At 44.2% G+C, this 24,265-nt stretch overlaps 1 protein-coding gene across 1 annotated transcript in view; it reads left to right on the forward strand.

Annotated features, from left to right (window-relative positions):
• Window positions 1–5,061: 5,061 nt before the first annotated feature.
• EFNB2 (ephrin B2) overlaps window positions 5,062–24,265 on the forward strand; it is a 41,035-nt gene continuing 21,831 nt past the window's right edge. Inside the window, exon 1 of the mRNA XM_016203861.2 lies at window positions 5,062–5,304. Within this exon, the coding sequence (XP_016059347.1) occupies window positions 5,183–5,304 (122 nt within the window). The 5' untranslated portion in view covers window positions 5,062–5,182. The remainder of the gene's footprint in view (window positions 5,305–24,265) is intronic.

A 24,265-nucleotide genomic window follows, 5' to 3' on the forward strand; every position in this document is an offset into this window, starting at 1 on the left:
TGGTGCAGTAATCTAGAATATTTACATTTGCTATTACGCTGCACTATACATTTTGTAGCAGATTTGCCATTATTGGTTTTCAGTTCTTTGTTTTTTTAAATCCTCATTAGAGGATATTTTTTCCATTGCTTTTCGGGGGGGGGGGAGAGAGGAAGAGAGAGAGAGAAACATCGATGTGAGACAGACATTGGTTGCCTCCCCACATGTGCCCCCAATGGGGCTGGGGATTGAACCTGCGACTGAGGTATGTGCCCATGGTCTGAATCGAACCTGAGACCCTTCAGTCCATGGGCTGACCCTCTAACCACTGAGCCAAACTGGCTAGGGCTGCCATTGTTTTCCAGATGATTAGGTCACATTGCCTGACAGTGTATTTAGTATCCGTAGTTATTAGAGTAACATTTGCAGTGCAGCTAGAAAACACTGGGATGGGATACAGATAACCCAATATCAAAATTACGTGTGTGATTGAATGTCATTGGAAGTCTTGAAAAGAAGGTTGTTCCTTTCCTGGGTCTTCAGTGTTTGATAGAGGATGTTCAAACAGTTGTATTTTTTATACGTATTTCTTTAGTTTTTCTATGCCTGAAAGCCAGTAAGTTGAAAATTAAACCTCACGGACCCAGCAGTTTCGCTACCACTCAGGCAAAGGTGTGTGTTTAGTAGTGTCAGTGTGTTTTCTGAGGTTGGTATACTGTTGGTGACTAAACCTGGCTCCATTCACATTAGGGTAAAATAGGTTTGTTCTTCTATACGTTCGGATAATGATTGTTTCCTTCACTTTCCAGGTTTTCACTATGGATTAAATAAGTGTCAACATAAAGAATTAAAGGAATATATCATAGCAGCTGTTTCTATGTGCTGTTGAATGTCTTACCGTAAAGTTGGTTAAAGGGAGCAAAAATTTTATCAGCCTTTTTTAAGAGATCCGTTATCTAACAATTACTGTCAGTAATATCCCTTATATGTTTAGAGCAAAATTTAACTTTTTATAATATACAGTATGTCTGTCGTATCAGTCCATAAAAGTGGGAATGCTAGAGAATTTAAAGTATTACAGTTGAGTGATAAAATGAAAACTGCACTGCTAACTATTTGCCAGTGTATCTCCAAACTACTAATCCCACTTGAAATGGTGACTGGAGCATGGTTGGTCCTCTAAACCTATTCGTTTGCAAGTAAGGAAATGAGGTTTCATGCCAGGTGCCCAAGATAGTTGGAGCCATAACTATTCTTTCCACAAGTGGTGCTTTTGCATTAATTTAAAAGCAATGACAAATTGAGCTAGAGATTTAAATGACTACTATAGTGGAAAGTAATGGTATTTTGGTTTCATAAGGGGTATGTCATATGGTCTATAATGTATGAGTTGTCACTAAACTTCCCAAAGGGAAATTTTTCTTTTGACCAAGATCCCAATGTAATTAATACTTTTCCTACCAAACTCATAAGGAGATTTAAGAAGATTCATTGTGTAATCTGAATTTTAGAAGCATTATCGTTGGGGCAGGAGTGTATGACAAAGTTGATCGAAGAAAGGGTTTTCTGCTTGTTTTGAAAAGTCGTCCCCAGTACATTGAGCATTTTCATAAGAGTTCTAAAAACTTGAGTGACTTGTATGAAATCAACTGCATGCAACACCAGGAAACAAAGGTACCATTTTAGTAGAAGCTTAGAGCTACATAGAAAGTTCATGGCTTGGACGACATTTAATCGTACATAAAATTTCAGTAATTTTTTTCAGTAATGTTAAATTTAGAGAAGGCTTTTTGTCCTTTGTTTTTACAGAAGTTATGTTAAAGATGTCTTTTGAAGTACTTACTAGAATTGATAGATTATTGTGCAAGGAATATGTAAGAAACCTAAGTTCTAAAGATCAGCACATGCTCAGGAATTCAGAGGGGCAGAAACATAACTAGTAAGGTGAATTTGGGCAAAATTGCCCTCTTGTTTTTTAAACTGGAAACAAACATTTGCCACCTCATTTGACATTTATGCAAATTTATATTAATTTTAATTGAAATTCCAAAAATTATTTGACTTAGAAACGTCTTCCTTAACTCTGGAAATAGTTTAAAGTAACTTTCTGTGCTAAAATAAAATTTATTTTTGATGGGTTAATTATGTGCTGGTAAATTTCAGATTTCAAAAATAACCATGTTTCTCCAATACTATAATTGTAAAATGAAGTCCAAATGCAAAGAAGTATTAAACTGGTGTGACTGGCTCTTGGGTTGGCATACTTAAAAATTCAACTTTGTCTTTTGTACATGCTGATACATATTGGGGGGGGGGGCGGGGGGGCATGGTACATGGTTTGAGGTGATGCTTTTAATTACTGAAATTATTACCTAAACAGCAGTGGAACACTAGCATGTTGAAGTCGCTACTCATGCTTTTCACATAGTCTGTGCAGCCAATTCTTCCACATTTACTGAAAGTTGATGCACATTCACACACTCTAAACTTATACAATAGGAATTGTGTGTATGGTTTTATTTTTTGGTCAAATAAAAATAGGAAGCGATTTTTATATGTACATATACATTTTTCCCCAAGGTAAAGTGCTGTGGATGTGAGAATATCTGATTTACTAAAAATGGCAGCCATGGTTATTTTAAGACAATGCAGATTTCCTTAATTTCCTCTAGTTTACTTGAAAGGATGTAGGAGCTAAGAGGTCACAACTTAAACTTCACAGTGTAAGTTTGCTAAACATAAAACATGGTGCTGAGGTGCTCAGTTTTAACTTTTTAAAGAGATCTTTAGGCTAGCTTTTTAATAAATTTTTAAGAAGTTTAAAGTTTGATGAAAAACATTTAAGACGTTCTAAGCTATTAAAAACTACTTTTTAAAACATTGTGAAATTATGGGTATTACTGCCTGCCCCTTCCTGGTTTTTTAGTCGTTTTGGGAATCGGCTGATGGCTTGGAATCGCTTTACCGCTTTTGAGTCTTTTTAAAAAAAGTTATTTCAAGTTGTAGGCTTGCTTAAAACTAGCAATTGAAACTAGCAAAGTTTTCTCAAATAAAGATCAACTTGGAATAATATAAATGTATTCACAACCTCGCATATCCTAAATAATGTGTTCGATCTTAAACTAGTCTTTACAATTTTTTTACACTCCCATTTGAAATGTGCATTAATTTATGGTTAATGTTTAAAAAAAACGAATACGTAATGAGCCATTAACATCTTCATATGTTACGAGTGAAAGAAACTAGTATCTAAACGAGATGTTTTTAACATATTTTCTGTTTTAAATTTAGCTTAGCGAACAATTTGGGTAAAGAAATACAATTGTAGGATTTCTGCCCGGTTGTTTGCGTCTGAAACCTTAAATCCTGGAGTAAACAGTTCGGGGTTTTTGAAGGCACGTTGTGGCTATATGGCATAGGTGTTTTTTCCTCCCAAACTAAATTGTCCATATGTACTGTGCCTTATTTCTGCCGTGTCCTTCCGGTCTTGGTCATTTAAGAGAGATTCTCCTTTGGACTTTCTCTTAGAGATTACAGCAGGGGCTGTGGGGGTGGGGAACCTGGTCTGGGTAGGTAACCATTGTGCCTCGCGCAGAGAAGTCTAGGTGGCCGCTAGTGGGCGCTGTGGGTCCGTGGAAGTAGGCGACAGCGTGGCGCTCCTCTTGGCCGTTCTTAGGGAAGGTACTTCGCCAAGAACCCGAGCGCAGAATTGCTGCCACCGCTCCGTTTGGGCGCTATTTGATAGCGTCACCCCTAAATTCCCAGTCACTTTGGGGAGGCGTGAGTGTGTCTCGCGGCAGGCGCGAGTGTGCCCGCGACTCTTGGAAGAAGTGCTGCCTTCGTGCTAAGCAAGGCGGGGAAGATGCGGAGCCAGGAGGTGCGCGCCCCTAACGGCTACTGCCCCGCCGGCTCCTCGTCCCCGGGGATCATTTTTCATCTCCGGGCCCCGTTGCCTTAGGTTGGGCCCCAGCTGCCGTTTGGTACCCCAATCCGGGCTGAAACGCATCACTGAGAAGCCCGGTGAAGGCAGCGAAGGGTCGCGCGAGCGGGGTGTCGGTCAGTCTGTGCGGAGGGGACGCTTCATTAGAAGAAGGAAGAGGCCCGGGGAAAGCACTGCCTTCAACTCCGCAGGGAAAGTTTCGCCCTAGACGTTGTCCCTCATTCAAAGTTAGGGCACTTGCCATGCAATGAAGCCGCGTCCTGGGAACGGGGACAGGAGGATCCGCGCTGTCCCCGCTCCCCGCTCGCCCGTCCCTAACAGCGCCCCCGCCCCGCCGCTCCGGGCCGCGCGGCGCACTCGCAGGCCCCTCTCCTCCGCCGACCGCCCTGCGCTCCACTCGCGCCGCCGCCTGGGGGCCGAGGGCGGGGCTCACCTGTCAGCCTGCGCCCCGCCTCGCGGCGCCCAATGTCCGACGGGGGCAGATGACGGACGGGCCAGCAGCCCAACCAACATGGGGCTGCCGTGCGGAGGACCAATGGGCTGCGCCGTGCGGGGCGGGGCCCCGCGTTTATAGTGCTCTGACAGCGCGGGGTCCGCGCTGACTCTCCTCGGCAGGGACGGCGGCGCCGTGCGGATCTCTCCTGCGCGCAGAGCGGGTCCCTGCGCCCTCCCCGCACACAAAGGCCCGCGCGCGCCTGGCGCCCGCGCCTGGGACGGAGCCCTCCTGCCTACTCTGCAGGCTGAGAGCCGCGAGGAGTGAAGAGGCTCCCGCGCTCCCGGAGACATCCCTCGCCGCTCCGCGCTTGGGAACATGGAACCGCGTCGACCCGGCGCCCGTGCGCTCGGGCTGCTGCCCGCCCTCCTGGATCTATAGTGCGAGGCGGCCCCGCTCGGGACGCAGCGCCCGCCGCCCGCCGCCCGCGCCCACTCGTATCTCCGCCTTTGTGTCCCTGCCGCGCGCCCTCCCTGCCGCCCCGCGCCCGGCACCCTGGAGTCGCACGGGAGCCGGCGGTTCGAGCTGGGTCCGGCGCGGCGACCCGGAGCCCCGAGCCCGCCGCGCCGCCGCACCCCGCGTGTGCGTTCCCGCCTCTCGCCCTGAGGGCCCTAAGGGGAGCGCCCCCGGCCTCGGCGACCGCTGGAGCTGCTCGGCGCGCCCTAGATCTGCCTGCGGTCTCCCCCTTTTCTGCCTGGAGGATTGGGGTTTCCGGCCCGCGCCCCGTCCCTCTGCCGTCCCGTGTGCGCGGAGCTGGGAGCGGCTTGGCCATGGCCGCGAGGAGGGACTCCGTGTGGAAGTACTGCTGGGGAGTTTTGATGGTTTTATGCAGAAGTGCGATTTCCAGATCGATAGTTTTAGAGCCCATCTATTGGAATTCCTCGAACTCCAAGTAAGTGGCATCCGCGATCACCCTCGCCACCGCGGGTCTGCCGCGCCGCGCGGTCCGTGTGGGAGGAAGGGTCGGGCGGCGGAACCTCAGAGCCGGTTTCTGGAACCTCGGTCCTCCCCCCCTCCCCAGATTCCCGTCCCTCATCCGCGCCACCTTACACTTGGTGGAGTCTCCTCCCTCGGCTTTCCAGTCAGAGCGCCAGCCCTAAGGAGCTCCCTCCCCGCTTTCCTTCCCCCTGGAGCTCCTAGGCGTTAAAAAGCCCCTGGCTGCTCTGGTGCGACCCCCGCAAAGGCGTCCGATGGCAATACCTGACCCTTTTTTTCGAGGATGGAGAGCCCGGCCACAAACAGGGCTGGCAGGCGCGCAGGGGCTTTCGGGCTCTGGAGAGAGGCGGGGATGCTGCGCCCCAGAGGAGCGCCCGAGCTCGGTCCGGGCCCCGGGGACGGCAGGCGGGGACGGCGGGCTCCCGGCAGTGGGGCGCACTCCGGCGAAGGGAGCCTGTGGTCCCCGGGCCGCCGGTAGCGCCCCGGAGCCTCTGGCCTCGCCGGCGCGCAGCCTGCCCGGGAGTGCGCGGGGAGCTCGCCAGCTCCGCGGGAGAACTCCCGGGGCGAACTCCGGGGGCGAGCTCTCTGCTCCCCGCCCCGCAGGCGGGCCTTAGGCTTTTCCTGGAGATCCCTCTGCACGTCGGCCTCTCTGTTCGTTTCTAAACCAGTGGCCACGAACTCTGTGCGTTCCCTAGCTGATTTGATTTTTAGGACGCTTTCTGCAAAAGCTGAAGGCCCAGCCTAGTCGACCTAGCTGAAGCTTTCACGCTTGGGGAGCCTGAGCAGCAATGGTATCCTTAGATCCGACTTGCTTTTATCAAACTGTGCAGCCGGGAGAAAGCCAGGCCTTGGAGAGATTAACTTTCAGTGTGAGCTACCAGGGTACATTTAGAATTTAGAAATTCTAAATAACTCGTAATTAGTCATCTGTGTACTCAGCATTGCACATTACCTCATTCTTGGGATGCATTTTGAATCACAGCCAAAAATATTTTACAGAATCATGGAATTTTAGCCTTGGGAAACTTGGGAAAAGTATGGAGACATTGGCTGGTTCCTGGAGTAAGCGTTTGAGATCAGAAGCAAAATCAATGGCCCAATTAAAGTTGAGCAAGTTGGCCATGGATTTAGGAGTAAAGAGATAAGGGATTGACTTAGAAATCACATCTTAATTAAAGAATTGTATCCACTCCTTTAAAAGTGGTCAATTTCAAATTCACCAATACGTTAACGAAGAATTCTCAATTATAAGGGCGAAAAACGTCACAGCTGTAAATGGGCTCAAATTCATGCGTGATGCTGGATGGCACTTCACAACACTGCTCATATTTAAAAGTTACTTCCATTTAGCCTGATCTTGTATGGAAGTCTTCTTGTTGTTATTGTTGTTTTTCCTTAATGTAAGATACTGTGTTTGCTGAGAAATTAGTGGCAGTAACACCTTTACACCGGTACCGAATGGTGAGGCACCAGGTGGTGCCAGAACGCGCCGGGCTCGGACCTGCTCGCTGCCGCCCGCGTCCGAGAGCGAGGCGGGCGGGGAGCCGGGAGGCCTCCAGTGCTCGCTGCGCGCCTACAGAGGTCACTCTTCCATGCGCAATGCTCGCGGCGCCAGCCCTCGCCTCCTCCCCCAGGCTGCCTGCTCTGCTTCACTTTGCACTTTCACTGACGGACTGGCTTTGGGGGTTGATTCCCCCTCCATCAGGATTTCATATTTATATTTCAATCTGGTTTAAAGAAATCCCCATTAGCCCCTCCAGCTTTCAGCTCTGTATATGTATCTTTGCATTATTAACTACTAGTTTGTGTGTATCTGGGAGGAGCGTTAGAAATACTTACTTGGAAAAAAAGTAGAGTCATAGTATTTCAATGCAAGGTTTAGACATTAATATTTCTTTTCCTAATGTGTGTGGGGGTTGTGGGGGTGACTGCTGTTTACTCACCGGCTTGGTGATTAGCATTAGTCTGTTTTTCCCAGCTGTGGCCACAGATTTAGAGACCTGCTGGAGGCCTGCATTTTAGAGAAAGAAGCCTGCCTCCTTGCACTGCTGATGTTGCTGTTGGCTTGATTGCTCCAGTCCTCAAGAGTAGAATTTCTTTTATAGTTCTCATGATAATGGCTTGCCTGGAGGACTGGGTAATTTGTCCCTGGAAAAGGTCTACTTAACAAAGTATGTAGCTGAATGCTAGCTTGCAAGATCAGGAAGGTTTCTTCCTGGAGGAATGAATAAAACCCCCTCACGTCACGGGTTTGTTGTATTTGGGGAAGTCGCATATTTATTTCCAGAGAAAAGTTTGTCAGTCAATGCAGTGTGGCAGGAAGGTAATCAAATGCATTGAAGTTTCACATCAGTTCATATGAACTGGGGAACAATTCATTTGTAATGAAGCAACCATCAGTAATTAGATTTGTTTCATTCAGGGGTCAGCTTCTTTAGCAGGTGGTGGACATAGGGAGCATGCAGCAGCTGTTTGGATACAGGGTCCAGAAAATCCTTTGTAAATTCACTGTCTCCATAACTACTTTAATCACTGTCTGCTGCTCCCATCCCTGAGAGTTTATATAGCAATGGGAAGAAGTTCCGTGCACTGAAACATTGGCTCTGTTTGATTATTAACATTGTATCCATATACTCTGGTACAGTTGTAGACATCTAGGTTGTTTAAGCAATTTTTTTTTTTTTTTCTTTTTTAAACCTCAGGAGAGAATAGCCAAACCTGGCTTTCATTCATTTCTAGTTAACATTTCGGTAGGACAATTTTTTCCAAACATGTTTTTGCCAAAATAAAATAATTACCTCTTAAAAATATATATATATATTGATTTTACTTTAGAGTGTGCAAGTCTGTGTTGGTATGGTATTCTAGAATGAATTACACCGACTTCCTTGAGACTTTCAGTTGAGCATTAATTTCTTATGTCTGGGCATGGCTGTTCCCTATGCACCGCATACTGCTTAGTTAACAAAGCATTATTGCTTTTCCCATGTCATTTTCCCCTACATAATACTAAATTCCTGATATTGATTGACTTGGTAGAAAAGAATGGCCGGATAATATCCAGATAACCTATAATACATGGGCTCCACCACAGTCAGGCTCCGAATAAATACGGACCTGTCAGAGATTGATAAAATAAACTACAATGGATAGTGCTGTTTAAACAGTCCATTCAATACCATATATAAGCCAGCCTGCCCTCCATTGTGTCTGAAATTCTTATTTTTATAGGTAAACAAATGCACATTCAGCACTGATTGAATAGCCCCTTGAACTATGCTCCACAGTTTGCGTTTGGGTTAATCTTGTCGGTTTTAATATAGAGAGAAAAAAGCACAAAGCACCAGGGGTGGAATTGTTAGTGCTTTCACATCCACATTCCTCACGTTTTGTCAGGATGATAAACTGTAGGTAATGGACTGTCGTTGTTCCACAGGACAACTGAGCCAGAGAGAGCACAAAGACGGAGCTAAAACGATATCTCACAACATGCTTGGTAGCCTTCTTTCAGACGAGGAGAGAATTTATTTGGGAATCGTGTGTCTAGGGACTGCACTTTTTAACCTCAGCAATTACAGCTTCAAGCCTCAGAAAAGGGAGCTGGAGGTTAAGATGATTTGTTAAGCACTTGGTTCTAAATCTTACACAAAGCGTAGCTGTTGACACTTGTCCAACCAATGCAAAGACATGCAAATGACTTCAACATTCCTAAATGTTTCTGACTCCTGGGCTGAGGTATGAGGACAGGTGAATTAGGCATCATTCCCAGGTCAGCGAAATAAAAGCTACAGATTGGTATGGCTTCTCCACACGGAGTCGGCTGAAGAATAATGGGTGTGTGTCAATTAATTATCATAAAACCTCTTATCTGCAAATTTACTGAGATAAATCCTTTAGTTGGTGGATCACCACGATAATTTCCTTCAAATCGACCTTGCAAATGGAGCAGCTAAATCTCTGCTGCCTTGCCTTCCACGGAAATGCTTCAGGTAGCGCCCAGGAGGTTGAATCTGAACGTCTACCTTAGAGCAACGTTTCCCAAGTGTGCTCTCCTAATAGGAAAAGATTTGAGATCCCAGCCCGACTGCAGGGATGCGTCATCCGAATGGGAGTGGCGGGGGAAGGAAATACTATAGACCCTCATCAAGAAGGAAAAAAAATCTTAAGGAAGGATATTTCTTTAACACTTTATGAAAACTTTATTCTTAAACTCTTTCACTGCAAATTAGACAAAAAGAAGCGCTCTTTAAAAAATAATCATTAAAATGGTACTCCCGTCGGCCTAATCTCTGCCTTCCTTTGCTGCTGACATAAAAAGCCTGTTTTTCAGGTCACTTATCATACATCTACATAGATTTGCTTATGAGCTCACCCTTTGTGTGCAGGAGTAGAGCCTTAAATAGGAGTGTTCAACTGTTTAAAATATTTTGATTAAAATATGCAGGACCCATAGAACTATCAGCTTCTAGTTAGGAATTAGCTCTTTCAGGGAAGAGCACCCCCCCCCCCCACCTTTTTTTAGGGGAGGAATTAGAATGGGGCTGGGAGAGGGGTGTAAGAAAAGCAAAGAAGGAAGGATGGCAAATGGGACAGTGTTCCGAACAGCTTGGAAAAACTCCTGTGGCTTCATTGTCTCTCTAAAGCCAAATAACACAAAGACATAAGCAATTCAGCCCTTCTCCCATGATGGAAAATGTAAACCGTTGACATGGCTCCCCTGTTTAACTTGTTTAATTCTCATTTTAAATTCAGCACTATACCAGCCGTGTGAACTCTGAAGATTTCTTTAGTAATCCATTTTGTAGTTCCGAATCAAAAACAAAGTGAAAGGGTCTGACACAATTTGCTTTTATTTTTAGGCAAATCAACCCTGGTCATAGTTAATAAGGGGATTACAACCCAGACTAGGTCTTTACAGATGTAATGTAAATCAAGGGCAGAGTATAAAGAAACTGATCCCTTTTGATTGAAGTATGGTAAAAAGGCATAGAGAAACTAGCAGCAGTAATCTGATTGTATGGCAATAAAACCACCATTTTCCGTCTTTCAGATAAAAATAATGTGGTAAATCCATGCAGTTCATAAGATGTAAAGGCAGATAAAGGGTGAAGCCATGGCAACATATAGATTAGCTTGATGTTGGAAATGACACGTCTCTGAAAAGGGTGCAGAGACGGAGGCCCTTGCTCCGGGCTGTTGGCTATTATGTGAGACCCACACAGACTTGGAAACTCGGATTAGAAAGTATGAAAGCCCTACTTGTGGCCTGGGATGGTTAAAGCAGGAAAGAAAAGCTGCTCAGTTCTTGCTCATTGGTGGCGGATAATATGGCAAAGGTAGATTTCATTGACGGCCTTTTTCAGAGATTGAGATTGGGGCTGATTAAAACCTCAGATCACTGCAGTTGTTAAGGCCTGCAAGATTTTCCTTTTTAACTCCTGGCCTAGCAGCGGCCGCCATTCGGTAGGATTAAGTGCACTTGGCGGTCCCTGCCTTAATCTATTTGGGCTTCAGGCAGGGACATGCTGGGAAGGAACAGAGACCAGAGGGGATAGGTAGGGCTGGAGCTATCGCAAAAGAAAACAGAGACCTTTTGATTTCAGCCTTCCCTCAGACCCTGAGCCAGCTCGCACAGAGTGGGAGAAGAAGGGGAAAGCGTTATGGATTGTCCCCCTCCGTCAGCCAGATAGCTCGTCTCTGAGTTTTGTCTTTCCTACCCTGGACAAAAAATATATAATAATAAAAGGGGGAATTTTGTTTTCATTCCGATCAGTGGTGATCCGATATGCCCAAAGCAATGGGCTCTCTCTAGATGGTATTTTACTCATAAATCTGAGTCTTAACCTTTGAGTCAAATGGGATAGGTGCCCTTCATGTACACAAAAGGCTTATAAAAAATGTTAGCGCTGCCCAGCTTTAAAGTTAAACACGGTAACAACAAAATGGTCATGCTGGATCGTAATTGCCCCCTGTACTGAGCAACCTTGTAAATAACTGCACTTTTGTTTTTGCCTTCCACACTTTCCATTTTAGTCACTGAACAAAATGAGCCATTGAAGCCGTGATTGGGTTACATGCAGAGTGACATCCGCAACTGGGTCAGGCCAGAAAGGAAATATTTGCTTTATTGCCTTCTATTTGGCGTTGAAGAAAAGTTTCAGCAATTCTTTAAGAGAGTCTGAACTCTTGAGACATGAACAATACTGAAAGTTACAAACACCCAAAGCGTCTTTCCTGATGGAGTGGCTGGCTCCAGGGCATTTGGTGCTGTTTTCCTTACAGCTACATGGGGCCTTTCTAGACTAACACGCTCTATGAGTGTCTGAAGGTCTTCATTAGTCCTAAATATTCTATTTCAGACCCATTTCATTGATTTTATTCCTAATTCTCAGACAGCTGACGTGACCATGTGTTTTGGGCTGTAGATTGATTGCATTTATTGCCTGTTTTTCTGGTCTTTATTATGTGGCTGTCATAGTTGAAAAACATTTTTTAAATGATTGCACACAGACCTGCCATTCCCAGTGCCGACTGCTCTACCTTCCTTTCTAACTTAATTCAGTAATCTATATCCAAAGATCCATTGCACTTGCCTGGATTTATCAAACAGAAGGGACACCCCCTCATTTACAAGCTGATCACATCCAGGCACCTTGCATTCTGCATTTGACAATGATTGCTAATGGCCCATTCAGCTAAAGTATTTGCTTGTTAACAGGGAACAGAGCATGATAAATGTCCAGCAAGCTTGCGGCCTCCTTCAGCTTTTCAATTGCAGACTGGTGCATATTTATGGCAGGCAGATGACAAAAGAAGACGCTGAATTGCCCTGGCCTCCAGCTTTCTATTAGAAACGGGGTTAAAGTGATTAAAGAACTGATGCAGGAAAACGCTGCTGCACTTGTTTACTGAGAATCACCCAGTGTTTAGGTGTGTTCTGCCTGCTCTGAACATGTTTCAGAAGTGTTCAAGGTAAGGATGGTTGACTCTGGCTAACCAGTAAAAAGAATAGGTGATCAGTTATGAGATGTTTTCCATGCCCACTGAGTGCCAGGTGAACCTATTGCTGTTGCTCCTGCAGCCAATCTGCAGTGGCTCTTTATTTTCCTTTTCATGTATAAATTCAAACATGTAATTCTAGTCCAAAGCATTTTGTGACAGGTGAGTGCATGCTTGCTGATTTCAAATAAAAAACATAGCAGGAGAATGCTCCATTAAAGGAAAACAAGTTGTTTCTGCCCCTAGTAACTCTCTAACCAAATAGAGAGGAAATTGGCAGTAGTGAAGTATTAATAGTTTGCCATTTCCTTTCTCTAAAGCACGGAGAGATACAGGTTCTGACTGTACCCAGTAGTGGGCAGACATTCTGAATGCTGGGAACGAACCACGGGTGCTCTGCCTTGCTTTGAAAACTTCGCAGGAACGATAGATTCTTCACGCTTTCTATACAGAATTATTAAACGGTCCAGTCCATTTTCTCCATTTAAGTTTGGTTGCATCCAGTTTTGACCACAGTCCTTCTTGTATCATTCGTCCAATACTTGCCAGTTAAGTACCTTTTGCATCCAAGGCGATACTCTTGTTTTTATTACGGATCCCTCCTGTGTCTGCCCAGAATAACTATGAGCGCTACCTACATTTTTTGAAACCAGTGTATCAGTGTGTTTGTGTTGGATGAAAACGTGATTGCAGACAGCCCTAGGCTCCTGCTTGTTGGGTAGGGCTGTGCATTGGGGTGCGGGGGATGCCCTCCTTCCCTTCTGCCTGTGGAACTGCAGCTCCCAGGCTGTACTCCCTGCAGGGTGCCTAACTCCTGACCTACAGAGCCGAGTGTCTGAAATGTCCCCTTCCAGCTTCTCTTCAGCCTTTCGTCTTCCAGCCTAGGAATCTGAGGCCCGGCTTGGTTTCACCACCAGATGAAATGCTTCTGAATCTGGCTTGAAAACAGTTGCCCTGAACAGGATCTGCCTAGCAAGTGCGTGGGGCTGGGCCAATGATGTTCAAGGCCAGCTCAGAATGTATCGCCCTCAGAAGATATTAAAAAATGTCAGTTTCCAGTTAACTCCCAGAACTATATTTGGGGTACATTTTGGATGGAAACAAGTACTCCAAGTCCCCCTTTGTCTATGGGAAAATAGATCTTTATTATAATGGACAGTCCATAAAGTTCACAGTTTTCCCTAGATGAGTGTCCTCTCTTTATGATGTAGCAGATCAAACGTAATTCCTTTAAATGTTTTCTCTGTAATCCCACAGCACTTTAGTTAAATTTGGAGGGCATAGGGAGATGGTGATACACTGCGCTGTCATGATTCATAGGCAAGTCTTAATCCCCTTCACCGCCACCCTCTCCATCCCTACAAAGCGGGGACAAGAATTGTTTCATTTCATCGTTATCTGCTAGTTAGCATTGACATCCAGTAAGCATTAATTGGATGAAGAGACACAGCCCAAACGTCTGTGTGCCTGCTTTGTATTAACATATCACCTGCTACTGGAGACCTATCTTTAGACCAGTGGCTGTGGCACGTTAGGGCGTCGCAGTCACCTGGAGGGCTTGTTAAAACGGGACAGCCAGCCCCTCCCCCAGAGTTCTGGATTCCTGAGGCCTGGGTGGGACTTGGAATTTACATTTCTAACTAGCTCTCTCCGAGTTGATGCTGATGCTGGCCTGAGACCACACCTTGAGAACCTTTGCCATAGATCAGCCTTCTTGGAAAACTCCTCAACCTTAGGTCATCCTCCTGAAGGCTGAAGAAGTCTGTGGCCTGTGCCCTCATTCGTGCTTCTTTGGAGGCCATAGGGGATCATCGAGATCATGGATGGTGGGTAATTCACTGATTATTCAATAAGCGTTGATGAACCGTGCGGTCTGTTCCTAGGCTCTGAGAATACAAAGAACGGTCTCTATCCTCAAAAGATTTAAATCCTGAAGGGAGTAGAGGGAACTTTGGTGGAAGCAGAGGCGTTTGGTGCTGCGGTGCATGGGCACTGTGTGCACTAGGGACACAGAGAAAGGGAATGGCCTTCATTCTGGAGGGGTGTCCAGAAAAGCAGCCCAGGGGAGGGGAAACTGAGCCTCGAGAGACAGCAGGCACCTGGAAGCAAAATCACCGCAGATGTCTGAAATAAGCAACTCAAAGTAATAACATTTCAGCTAAGGACACCGTGTGTCTGTAAAGTGTACATCTGCAAACATCTGCATTATTTTATCTGAGCATAACTCAAAGACAATCCACAAATGAAACAAATAGACCCTGTGGGATAGCCGACCCAGTGATTTTTCAGTTGCCTTCTTAATATGAGAATTAGCAGTACCCTATATCAAAAGACTTGTGTTGATCATGGAAAGATCAGGCAGTACGATTTAGCAAAGACAGCCAGGCAGGCGCTATTGTAGTTTAGTTCAGAGTACATGCTTTTGGAATCTGGCCGTGTGAGTCCAATCCCAGTTTCTTTTTTAGCTGTGTAACTTTGGGAGCAGAGCATCCTCTTTAGAGACAGTTGTCCTGTCTCTAAAATAGGTACAATACGCTTAATAGTATTGAATAAAAAAGTAATAAAATTGTGGTCAGGATTTAAAGAGTTTATTTAGCTCTGTGCTTAGCACAATGGGCCAATAAATGCCAACTATTGTTAATTAAAATGAATTTAATGTCTACTGTGTGCCGAGCTCTGGTTCAGTTTGACTTTCACATACAAATGCAGCATAAATAAAAGTAAAATGTTAATAAAAATATAACATAGTGCTTTCACTTTTTAAAGGCTCTGATGTTACATTGTAGCTTGTTTAACTGCCAGACTTTTATACATTCTTTAAGACTTTTCTGCTCTATGAAGCACTTTTTTTATTTCCCTCCTACTACCAATTAGATACTCTCTTCTGTACTTTCTACCCCTGATGCTTTCTTGTGACATGCATAGCCCTGGTCCCGCTGGTTCAACTTCATCATGGATGGAGGAGGGCCTGGGCAGAATTCACTTTGTGTGTTTTACTTCAGGTACAGTAAGAGATTAGATTGTTGAATGAAAACACAAATTTGACCTGTAGGGAGGGTAATGTAGCATTTTTTTGCATTGATATTAAATGATACTTCTTACTTAGAAACCTACTGGCCTGGTGGACATGATATGTTTTATTTAACAGCATTGTATATGGCACTTACTATGTGCCAGCTGCTGTTCTAACTACTTGACACATACTGATGCATTCAACCTTCATAGTAACCATCTGAGAGTGGTACTTTTATGATGCCCATAATGGGGAAACTGAGGCCCACGTTGCTTAATTATCTTGCCCAAAGTCCTATAGGTAATAAGTGGTACAGTTTGCATTTGAACCTGATTACTCTGGTTCCAGAACCCCTCCTAGTTCCCTGCCTCTCTCTTACACTGTGGCATGGAATATGTAGAAATTGTGTACTAAATTAAGTATGCGTTTGCTCAAAGCAGTACACACAAGGTGGATAAAAAGAATGTTTTGGGTATAATTCTTTCCTTGCCCATCTTGACGTATAGTCTTTCCTCTGTTGGGCACCCAATTCTAAATCGATCCTTTAATATAACAAGGTTGTACCCAGTGGAGACTAGACAGTCATGAAAGTGTATAATATTAATGCATCTACTGGGTATTATTCCTTTGATTATGAATACTTTTGTTTTTAAAATTTAAATGTTTGATTGTTTGCTGGGAGAAAAAGTCAGGTTTTCTAGGAGAGTTGCATTTGGTTGGATGCAGAGCGTGTGTCAGGCTAAGGAGATAGTATGACATCTTTTTTAGAGTCTAGTCACAATTAAATGCCATTTTATTTTGGATTTTGGGAGCGGTGCCAGCTTCCAGCTTGTCAGAGCTGAGAAGACTCAAATCAAGTCCAGGCCTATTTCTACAGCAAACTGGGATGCTGGCGTCTTGCCTGTGGATTCATTCAGTACAGCCCATCTGGCTTTTGATGTTCTGCAAGTTTGGAGCAGTTTGTTTCAGGAAGCCGTGCAGCAAGTATTGGTGGGCCTGGGGTCCTCTTGACTACGGAGTGAGCCTCTCCGGATGGCGTTTCCCCGGGACTTGTCATCCGCTTGTACCTGTAGACCAAGCAGCCGGCAGGAGGGCCAAATCACCAGATCTTTATTCCTTTTAGAGGGCCCCAGAGCATCCTCTTATCTCCTCCTGTCCAAGTTCCTTCATTTTAGTTCAGGAGCAGCTTGTTTGAATGACTTAGTATACTTAGCTTTGGGGGTGTTTTTGTGTTGTTGGTCAAGGTAATTCAGGCTGCTTGTGGTGACTGAGCAGGAAATATACTGTCCACAAAGTTACAGTGGCACACCATTCTCCTTTTTTCTAAGATACAGCTTTGGGGTGATCTTTATGGATGTCAGTAACCCATTTGGCCTCACTCTTCACACAGGAGCGGTGTAGACCTGGCCACTGCATAACCTGCTTTGTTTCTGTTTCCTCTCTTTCCCCCCTACTCTCTGGGCTGTCGCCAGGCTATGAAAGGGGCAGGAAAAAGTCTCCTGTCCTATGCCCACCTCAGATCTGTCCCTGACTCTGCTCTGGAGCCCGGGAAGGAGGAAGTATCCAGGAGGCAGCTCTTTAGGTGGCTGTAAGGCGATTACGCACAGCCTTATAAATTGTGTTGCTAGACTTATGATGCTTGGCTGGCAAGAACAATCTCATCTTACATCACGAGAGAACTAAAAGAATTTTGTCTCTTCTTAAGCCTTACTTATGAAAGTATCCATTCTTTATTTACACAGACACCTATTGACCACCCATTCTCTGCAAGGCTGGGAGGACAGGGGGCTGGGGTCCGAGGGTAAACACAGCAGGCTCCGCCCCAGAGGCACGCTTCAGCTTGAAGAGCAAGCATTGGGCCCCTTGCTGTGCACCCCCTTTCTTTCAGAGCTGTTTGCCCCGCCAGAGTTTCATTCACCCATAAAACATGGGTGAATTGTTTTTCTACATAGGCAAAATTCTTTGAAACTAAAAAAATATAAATTTATATATGATGATGGGCATGAAAGGGATGGGAGGGGCTGATAGAAAAGATACACCCAAATTCTAGGTTATGATATTGCTGTGTGCTAAGACCTTAATTCCATGCCTTTGAGTTGTTAAAATGCCAACCCATCCCCTGTGTGATTTACGCGTGCCTTTCATCTCTGTGATTTTCCCACTTGGGTAGATGATCAGATAGAGCTCCACGCTTCTCTCTAAAACAACAGAGAACCGGCTGGAAATGCCCTTTAAATTTCTCTCTGTATGAAAGCCATCTTTCTTTCTGGGGCCTCACCTATAAATAACGAGAGTTCCACCTTCCTTTATAGACTCTTACTGAAAGCATGGTCTGGAACAAGACCGTACAGGTGCAAACAAATTACAGTTGGGAAAGAAGCTCGCACTGTCTCTTGCCTCTGAGGGTTGTGAAACGCTCGTTTCGATAATGGAGCCGGCGTGGTCGAGCCGGCGTGACAAAGGTTGGCCCTAGTGATTCACTGCCCTGCTCTTTTCCCACTGTACAGCGTCACCTGCCAGGCCCACTGTTCCAGTCCCTCAGTTCTGCTTTACCCAGCTACAAAATTCATGGCATGATTTCCTTTTTCAGAAAGTTTTGAGGGAGGGAGTGTTTTAGAGCAACTGGTCTCTGTGAACCTGCGAAAAGAAAGCAACGATACCTGTGTATCACACACAGTATGACTTATAGATGAAGGTATCTCTTTCAACCTCAGCTTGCTATAGGGTGTCCTTCTGTGAATCGCGGGTTTTTATGACAGTGAAAATCATGGTAGGGATAAAAATTAAATAATCACTTTTGTTATTTTCCCGAAAGAAAATTTAAACTATGAGACTATTCCCTTTAAGGATTTAAAAATAAAATTCACTCTAGCCACCCGTGTTTTGAGCATTATATCACAAATAAAAGACAAGATTAACATCAAAAGGAGTCAGTTTTCATTCAATTGTGCAGCATTGTAGGCTGTGAAATTTAATATTATTTTGACTTGTATGGTAATTGCAGAATGACAGAGGGAAATGGATTAAGTTTAAATAAAAGTATACACATCAGCACACACAGACTGTTAAATGCAAGTTGAGGTCACTGGGCCAAGAATGTATTGCAGATTAGAATTTTATAAATACAACTTTCCTGCAGACTAGTTTAATGCTTTTTTCCAAGTGTGCGCATAGATGAAGAGGCGCAAACACTGTTGCGCCTCCCCTTGAAGAGCTGCAGAACGGGTTTGTGTGCCTGTGGGCTCCCGGTGCCTTTGAATTCCTACGCTTCTCACCTTTCCCTGTCTTGAAAAGATTTCGCTTGTCATTGGCGTGAAGTTCGAAACGCACCCCCCTCCTCTTAGTTCTCGGATTTATAACACTTTAATGGTCCCAAATTGTATAGTCTGCTTTTATGCCCCTTTTCTTTCCCTTGAATAAATCAGGTTCATGTTGCAGATAATATTTGTCTCAGAAAAGTGTGAAAGAGGGGCACCTGTGAAAACAGGCCATTGTTCCAACGCACATTCACGTTCGAATTAAAGCAGAAAATGTCGATTACAGCCTCCAATTACTCCCTTATTTCTCGGAGGTTTAAAGCCACGGAGAAGATAGTGGTGTACTCGCTGGAAGTTTTAAGGTAATTACTTGTTCCTCCAAGCAGTGGGATCTGGTAACCTAATTCTGTATAAACCTGACACCCTCTAGCTACACCCCACTATCTCTCTGGTTTCAGAATATGTCTGTACAGAAACTTGTTCTGATGTTAAAGTGCAAAAGGGGGCAGTAAAGTGCTATCCACAAAAAAGGAAAATTTTTCCCCAAATATTTCTTATGGCCGATATTGCCTGAGTCTTTTGGGGGGACCCTGCTTGTATTTATTTATTTATTTATTTTACAACAGACTCTCCTGTTTGGGGCATTTAGAAAATGTCTGATTAAGCTGTAGCAGCAATCTAGCATTAAATGAAAGGGGATGCAAGACTGAATGTCCTCCCTGTGTATGAAATGTGCCGTCAAATTCACACACTTGTGAATCTGTCATTTGTCCGGAGCGTTTATGTTCCCAAGTGCACAGAGCATCTCTGAAAGGAATCCTGGGCTTCTGTTTTAATCCTATTCTAGCTCCGTATAGACACTCAAGGCCGAGTGCACGGTGAAGTCACGGGTCAAGGGTTTGGGCTCATCCAGGGCAACGTGCATCTTTTGTCAGGAGGTAACTGGAAAGACCAGCCAGGTACAGCGAAGCAGCAGAGTGCTTTTCCTCACTCAGAATTTCAGACTCACCCAGTGTACGAACTGACTGCTCATCTTCCCTGCAGCCTTTGACATTTAATTGAAATGAAAATCAAAGCATTTTATGGGGAAGGTCCACGTTTTCTAAAATGTGGTAAAAATACAGAACTTTGACTTGTGAGTGAACCTATTTGATGATATGATATGATTTTTGGTGTGTAAACCTGTTAGCCAACTCCCAGGCTGGTGTAGTTAGTTCAGTGATTGCGCATAAATTGTATCTATCCCATTTGTTTTTACGTGTTTGAAGGAACTAGTTGTATGTTACATGCTAGCTGTTACTACAGCTTTTGTGGACTCAAAAATGGATTTGTTAAGTAGATCACCATTCAGACTATAGTAACTTTTTTTAAAAAGCTTTCTAAGGAATTGCACCAAAAAGGTTGAAAAGTCTACAGGCTTTAAATATTTTAAATGCTTATTTAAAAAAGCAGTTATGAAAAATTGCTCAAGAATATGATACAGTTTGTTCTTTGAAACTGTACAAGTAATGTTCCAATCTGATCACAAAATCATGTAGTGTTTATTGCAGAAACTTCTGAAAAACGCAGAAAGCTAATAGAGTATAAAGCATATACTCTAATGATGTAACTTTGAAATGAAACATAAAAGCAGTTCTTCCTGAAAAAAGTAATGTCCATTTACTTATGAATCTGGTTCTGCTCGGCAATTTACTGCAGAGACAGGTCGTCATGTGCAGATCTTCTGTCCCTCCAATTTGCATATTGGCAGGATTTGCATTGGTCCTGTCACATGAGTACCATGGTTCTATTTCCAGGTGGATAACACCTGTCATAAGTATGCAGAAATATTAGACACTTAAATAGATTTTTATGTGCATAAGAGTAAGTAGACATGGCTCTGGGTCTGAGTTGACACTTTTTAAATTAAAAACACTGTTGTCATGTCTGGCTGGAGGGGCTTTGCCTGACCCAGTAATTTGTTTGGGCACAGAAACTGGTCATTCTTGTCAACATGTGTTTATTCTGATGTCTTTTATTCTGTGTCAGCTTGATATTTTCGCATTCGCTCACAACAGATTGATTTGCCCTTGTTTATATGGTAGCTTGGCATATTCTTCAATCAGCTACCTCTATGTATAGACTTTTTTAGAAGATCCAGGTCTTTTGTATTTCATGTATATTTTCAAAGACTCTTATTAACATCAAGGGGCCCCTCAGTGATTTGGCTGTTCTCCTAGGTTAACCTACATATTTTAGGCAACCTCAAAGAAATGTGAAAGAAGTCGTGAGATGGTTATCCTGAGGTGCATATGTTATGGTCAGAGGCATTGTAGGGGCTGGTAGGAGAGAAAAGAAGCCAATTGGGCAACCATGGCTAACATCTGATTTCTCTCTCGAGACCTGATAATGCAATACTGGTCAATAGAAAAACCCAGGCTTAAGATCATGACATGGAATGTTCTGCTCTGTCAAAGAAAATTGTATGTCATGATCCCTATATGCTTAAGTGGCTGGTTTATGCTTTAAATGCATGTGTTCGTTTTTTGTAATTTAAATTTTTAAAAATTTATCTTTATTGTTTAAAGTGTTGCAGATGTCCCCTCCTTTGTCACCCACTGACCCCCCTCTACCCCGCTTCCTTTTTAGGCAAGCATGGGATCCTAGTGTGGATTAAAACATGTCACATAATGACTGTATTGTAGAAATAATTTCTACAATGATGAATATGAAGTTGAAATGTGTAATTTAGATTATTAGAGATCTAATTTAGATTATTAAATATTAATGCCTAATTTAGGTTAATAGATTGATTCAAAGTATTCCCCGTGGAAGTGTTACAGTCTGGTATTCAGAGTAACTTTTAAAACTTGGAGTAAGTTCAATAGGGAATCAGAAGATAAAAACACACCTCAAATCATTACATTTCGAGCAGGTTCAGTTTGGAGCCCTACTCCGGGTTTCCATTTTTTTCCGCATTATACTATCTCTATATTTGATCCAGGTCATCACATCTGTTATCTTGCTTGGGAATTATTCATTGGGAAAAATCATAGGATTTTCCACTTTTCTGCTCGGCCTGCCCCACTCTCACAGCATCCCAGGGAAGCCCTCCTGTGAGAAGCACGAAGCCACAGCACCAGTGTCCAGGAAGCAGCACTCAGCCCCGGGCTCTCCTTATGGGGAGGAAGATTCGGCCTCCCCTTCTCAGGAAGGCAGCAAGGTGACTGCTCTGACCTTCAGGAGCCTGGCTCAGAGAAGCAACTGGCCTGGCAATGTTGTCTCTCTTGTGTAGGACATGAAGCACTGTTGGTCTTCTTTGTCTGTTTGTTTTGTATTAAAAACAAGCAAACTATTAAATGACACCTCTAGCCACTTTTTGTTTGGGACATAGTTTAGTTAAAACAACCTCTCCTGTGTGATATGTGTTATAACTGTGGGGCTTTCCCTCTATGCTCCTTTTGGTTACAAGATGAACATTATTTATTCACACACACAAAAAAATCTATATTTGACATCCACTATGGATAGCCAGTTTAGTAATTTAAAATTAGCCAGTGGTCACCATCACAGCTATTATTGATACTTCCTAGGTCAACATAAGTGTACTATTGAATATTATAAAATATGTGGGGCAGTTTCTTTTGGTTCTTGGCCTCCTGGGGTTCACCTTTTGGTTCTTGGCTTCCTGGGGGAAGGCAGGAATACCAGATTGCAGCCTTTGTGAGTCATGGTCTCAGGTTCTCTTACCTCAGAAGCAGCCTCAGCTTTGGGCATGACTAAGGCGGCTGGCATGGAGCTAGACTCAATGGTGCTCGAAAGCTTGTGTACGTATTGATTTTCTCCTGATTTTCCTTAACTCTATGGCTTGTCTATGAAAAGCTCAATTTAGGGAAGAAAATGCATTTCACAAACCAGATTATGCTATAATGTAATGCAGTGAGAACTGAAAAGTGTGCAGAGAAAGGGGGCTTTCCCTGTTGTGCCTCGCGTCTGGCACAGGTGTGCCCTCATCTGTGTTGAGTGCTGGGTACGTGTGCAGTGATTAAATGAAGATAATGTGCTATAAGGTGCTTTGATCAGTGCTTAGCAAAGAGTAAATGCTCAAAAGCAGCAGTGTTTTTGTTATTAGTGGTTCTGGAGGTGGTTAATTGCCTTGCATTTTTAATAGAAAGCGATTGTAGAAGACTGCTGATGCTCATAAATCCTTCCAGAGAGAACAGGTCTGAAACTCCATCTGCGCGGCTCCTTGCTCTCCAGAAGCACCATCGTGCCTGGGAGGAGCCTTCTGGAAATCTCATCTCTGCGCTCAGCACACCCTGTCCCAACTCTAGGTGGTCCTGACGTGAGAATTCCTTCCATGCTTGTAATTGCACATAGTTTGTGGCACCTAATTTGACTTAGCTTTATTTGTGTATATTTTGGCTTCCATTTGTTCTTTCATATTTTTTTTTCAACTAATACATCATTTATTGAGCATTTACCATATGTCAGCCCTTGGGCATTTGGTATTGAATGAGACACACCTGGGACCTGCCGGCCCTCGGTGGGGGGGGGGGGGGGGGGTTGGGGGAGATAGATTGTAAATTCCTGATGATCAGGATCTTCTACTTTTGTGTCACTCAGAGCCTGGCGTGAAATACGGTTCTTTAGTTGTTATATGTTATACTCACGTTACTCTTGTTTGTTCCCATGTTGCCTTAGAAACCGTGAGGGTTCCTGGGAGGGAAGAAAGGCTGCAGGGGCTCAGCTGCACCTAGTGGCGATGTGTGCAAGAAATCTGTGATTCAGGCTCAAACTCAGCCTCGCCCTTCCCTGCTGAGAACCCATAATCTCATCAATTAAAGTCACTGCTAGGCTGACCGGTTTATATATATCTACACACGCTTAAAAAGTAAACCTTCAAAGCACTCAAGCTATTGGTTCTTTTGGTATGGCTTTAAATAAAGAAGCAGTCATATTTTTAAGGAACTCTTGAAACAATTACTTTTTCAGGGAAAAGATTAAAACCCTTGCTTTACTTTTTGCCGCAATGTTTTCTGAAAAGTGAACTGACTCTTTTCAAATCATTAGAAACGGTGAGTCTTACTGAGATTAACTTTCCGTGAGCATATTAAATACGCTCGCTGAAACTTGAGGTTCCTCCCTTCCATTTTGAGAAGCCGTCCCATGGGTCACCCTCCCCATCACCGACCGTCGCCGCTTTTCGTGTGATTTGTGCCTTCTGAGAATATGGGCTAGAACGTGGAGTTCCTTGCCGCTCCCCAACCCACGTGTCACGCGTTCTTGACCTCGCCCATGGGCACCGGCTAAAGCTGTAGCTCAGAGCTGGCGGGTGAAGAGAGTCATGAGGAGTTACTTACCCAGCTGGGAGGAAGTCTCCGAGGAGCCCTTGGTTAACCAGGAAGAAAAACTATCTCATGAAGGAAGCAGGATCCTGGGATCATTTTGAATGAAGGAAGAACTTAGTGAGCCAAACTTTAGACACAAGGCGTGAGGTGGGAGAGTTGTAAGAAATGCAGAGATGATATATAGCTTGTGGGGGAGGGGGGATCTGATGCATTAAAAAAAAGAAAAAAAAAAGAATTGACTGGATGGACAAGAAAATGGGCCCATCTGGCTGCTAAGTATCCTGACCTCTGAAGCCTGGGCAAGCGCCTAGGGAGCTG

This window comes from Miniopterus natalensis, chromosome 2, assembly GCF_054644295.1.
Source record: "Miniopterus natalensis isolate mMinNat1 chromosome 2, mMinNat1.hap1, whole genome shotgun sequence".
Taxonomy (NCBI): domain Eukaryota; kingdom Metazoa; phylum Chordata; class Mammalia; order Chiroptera; family Miniopteridae; genus Miniopterus; species Miniopterus natalensis.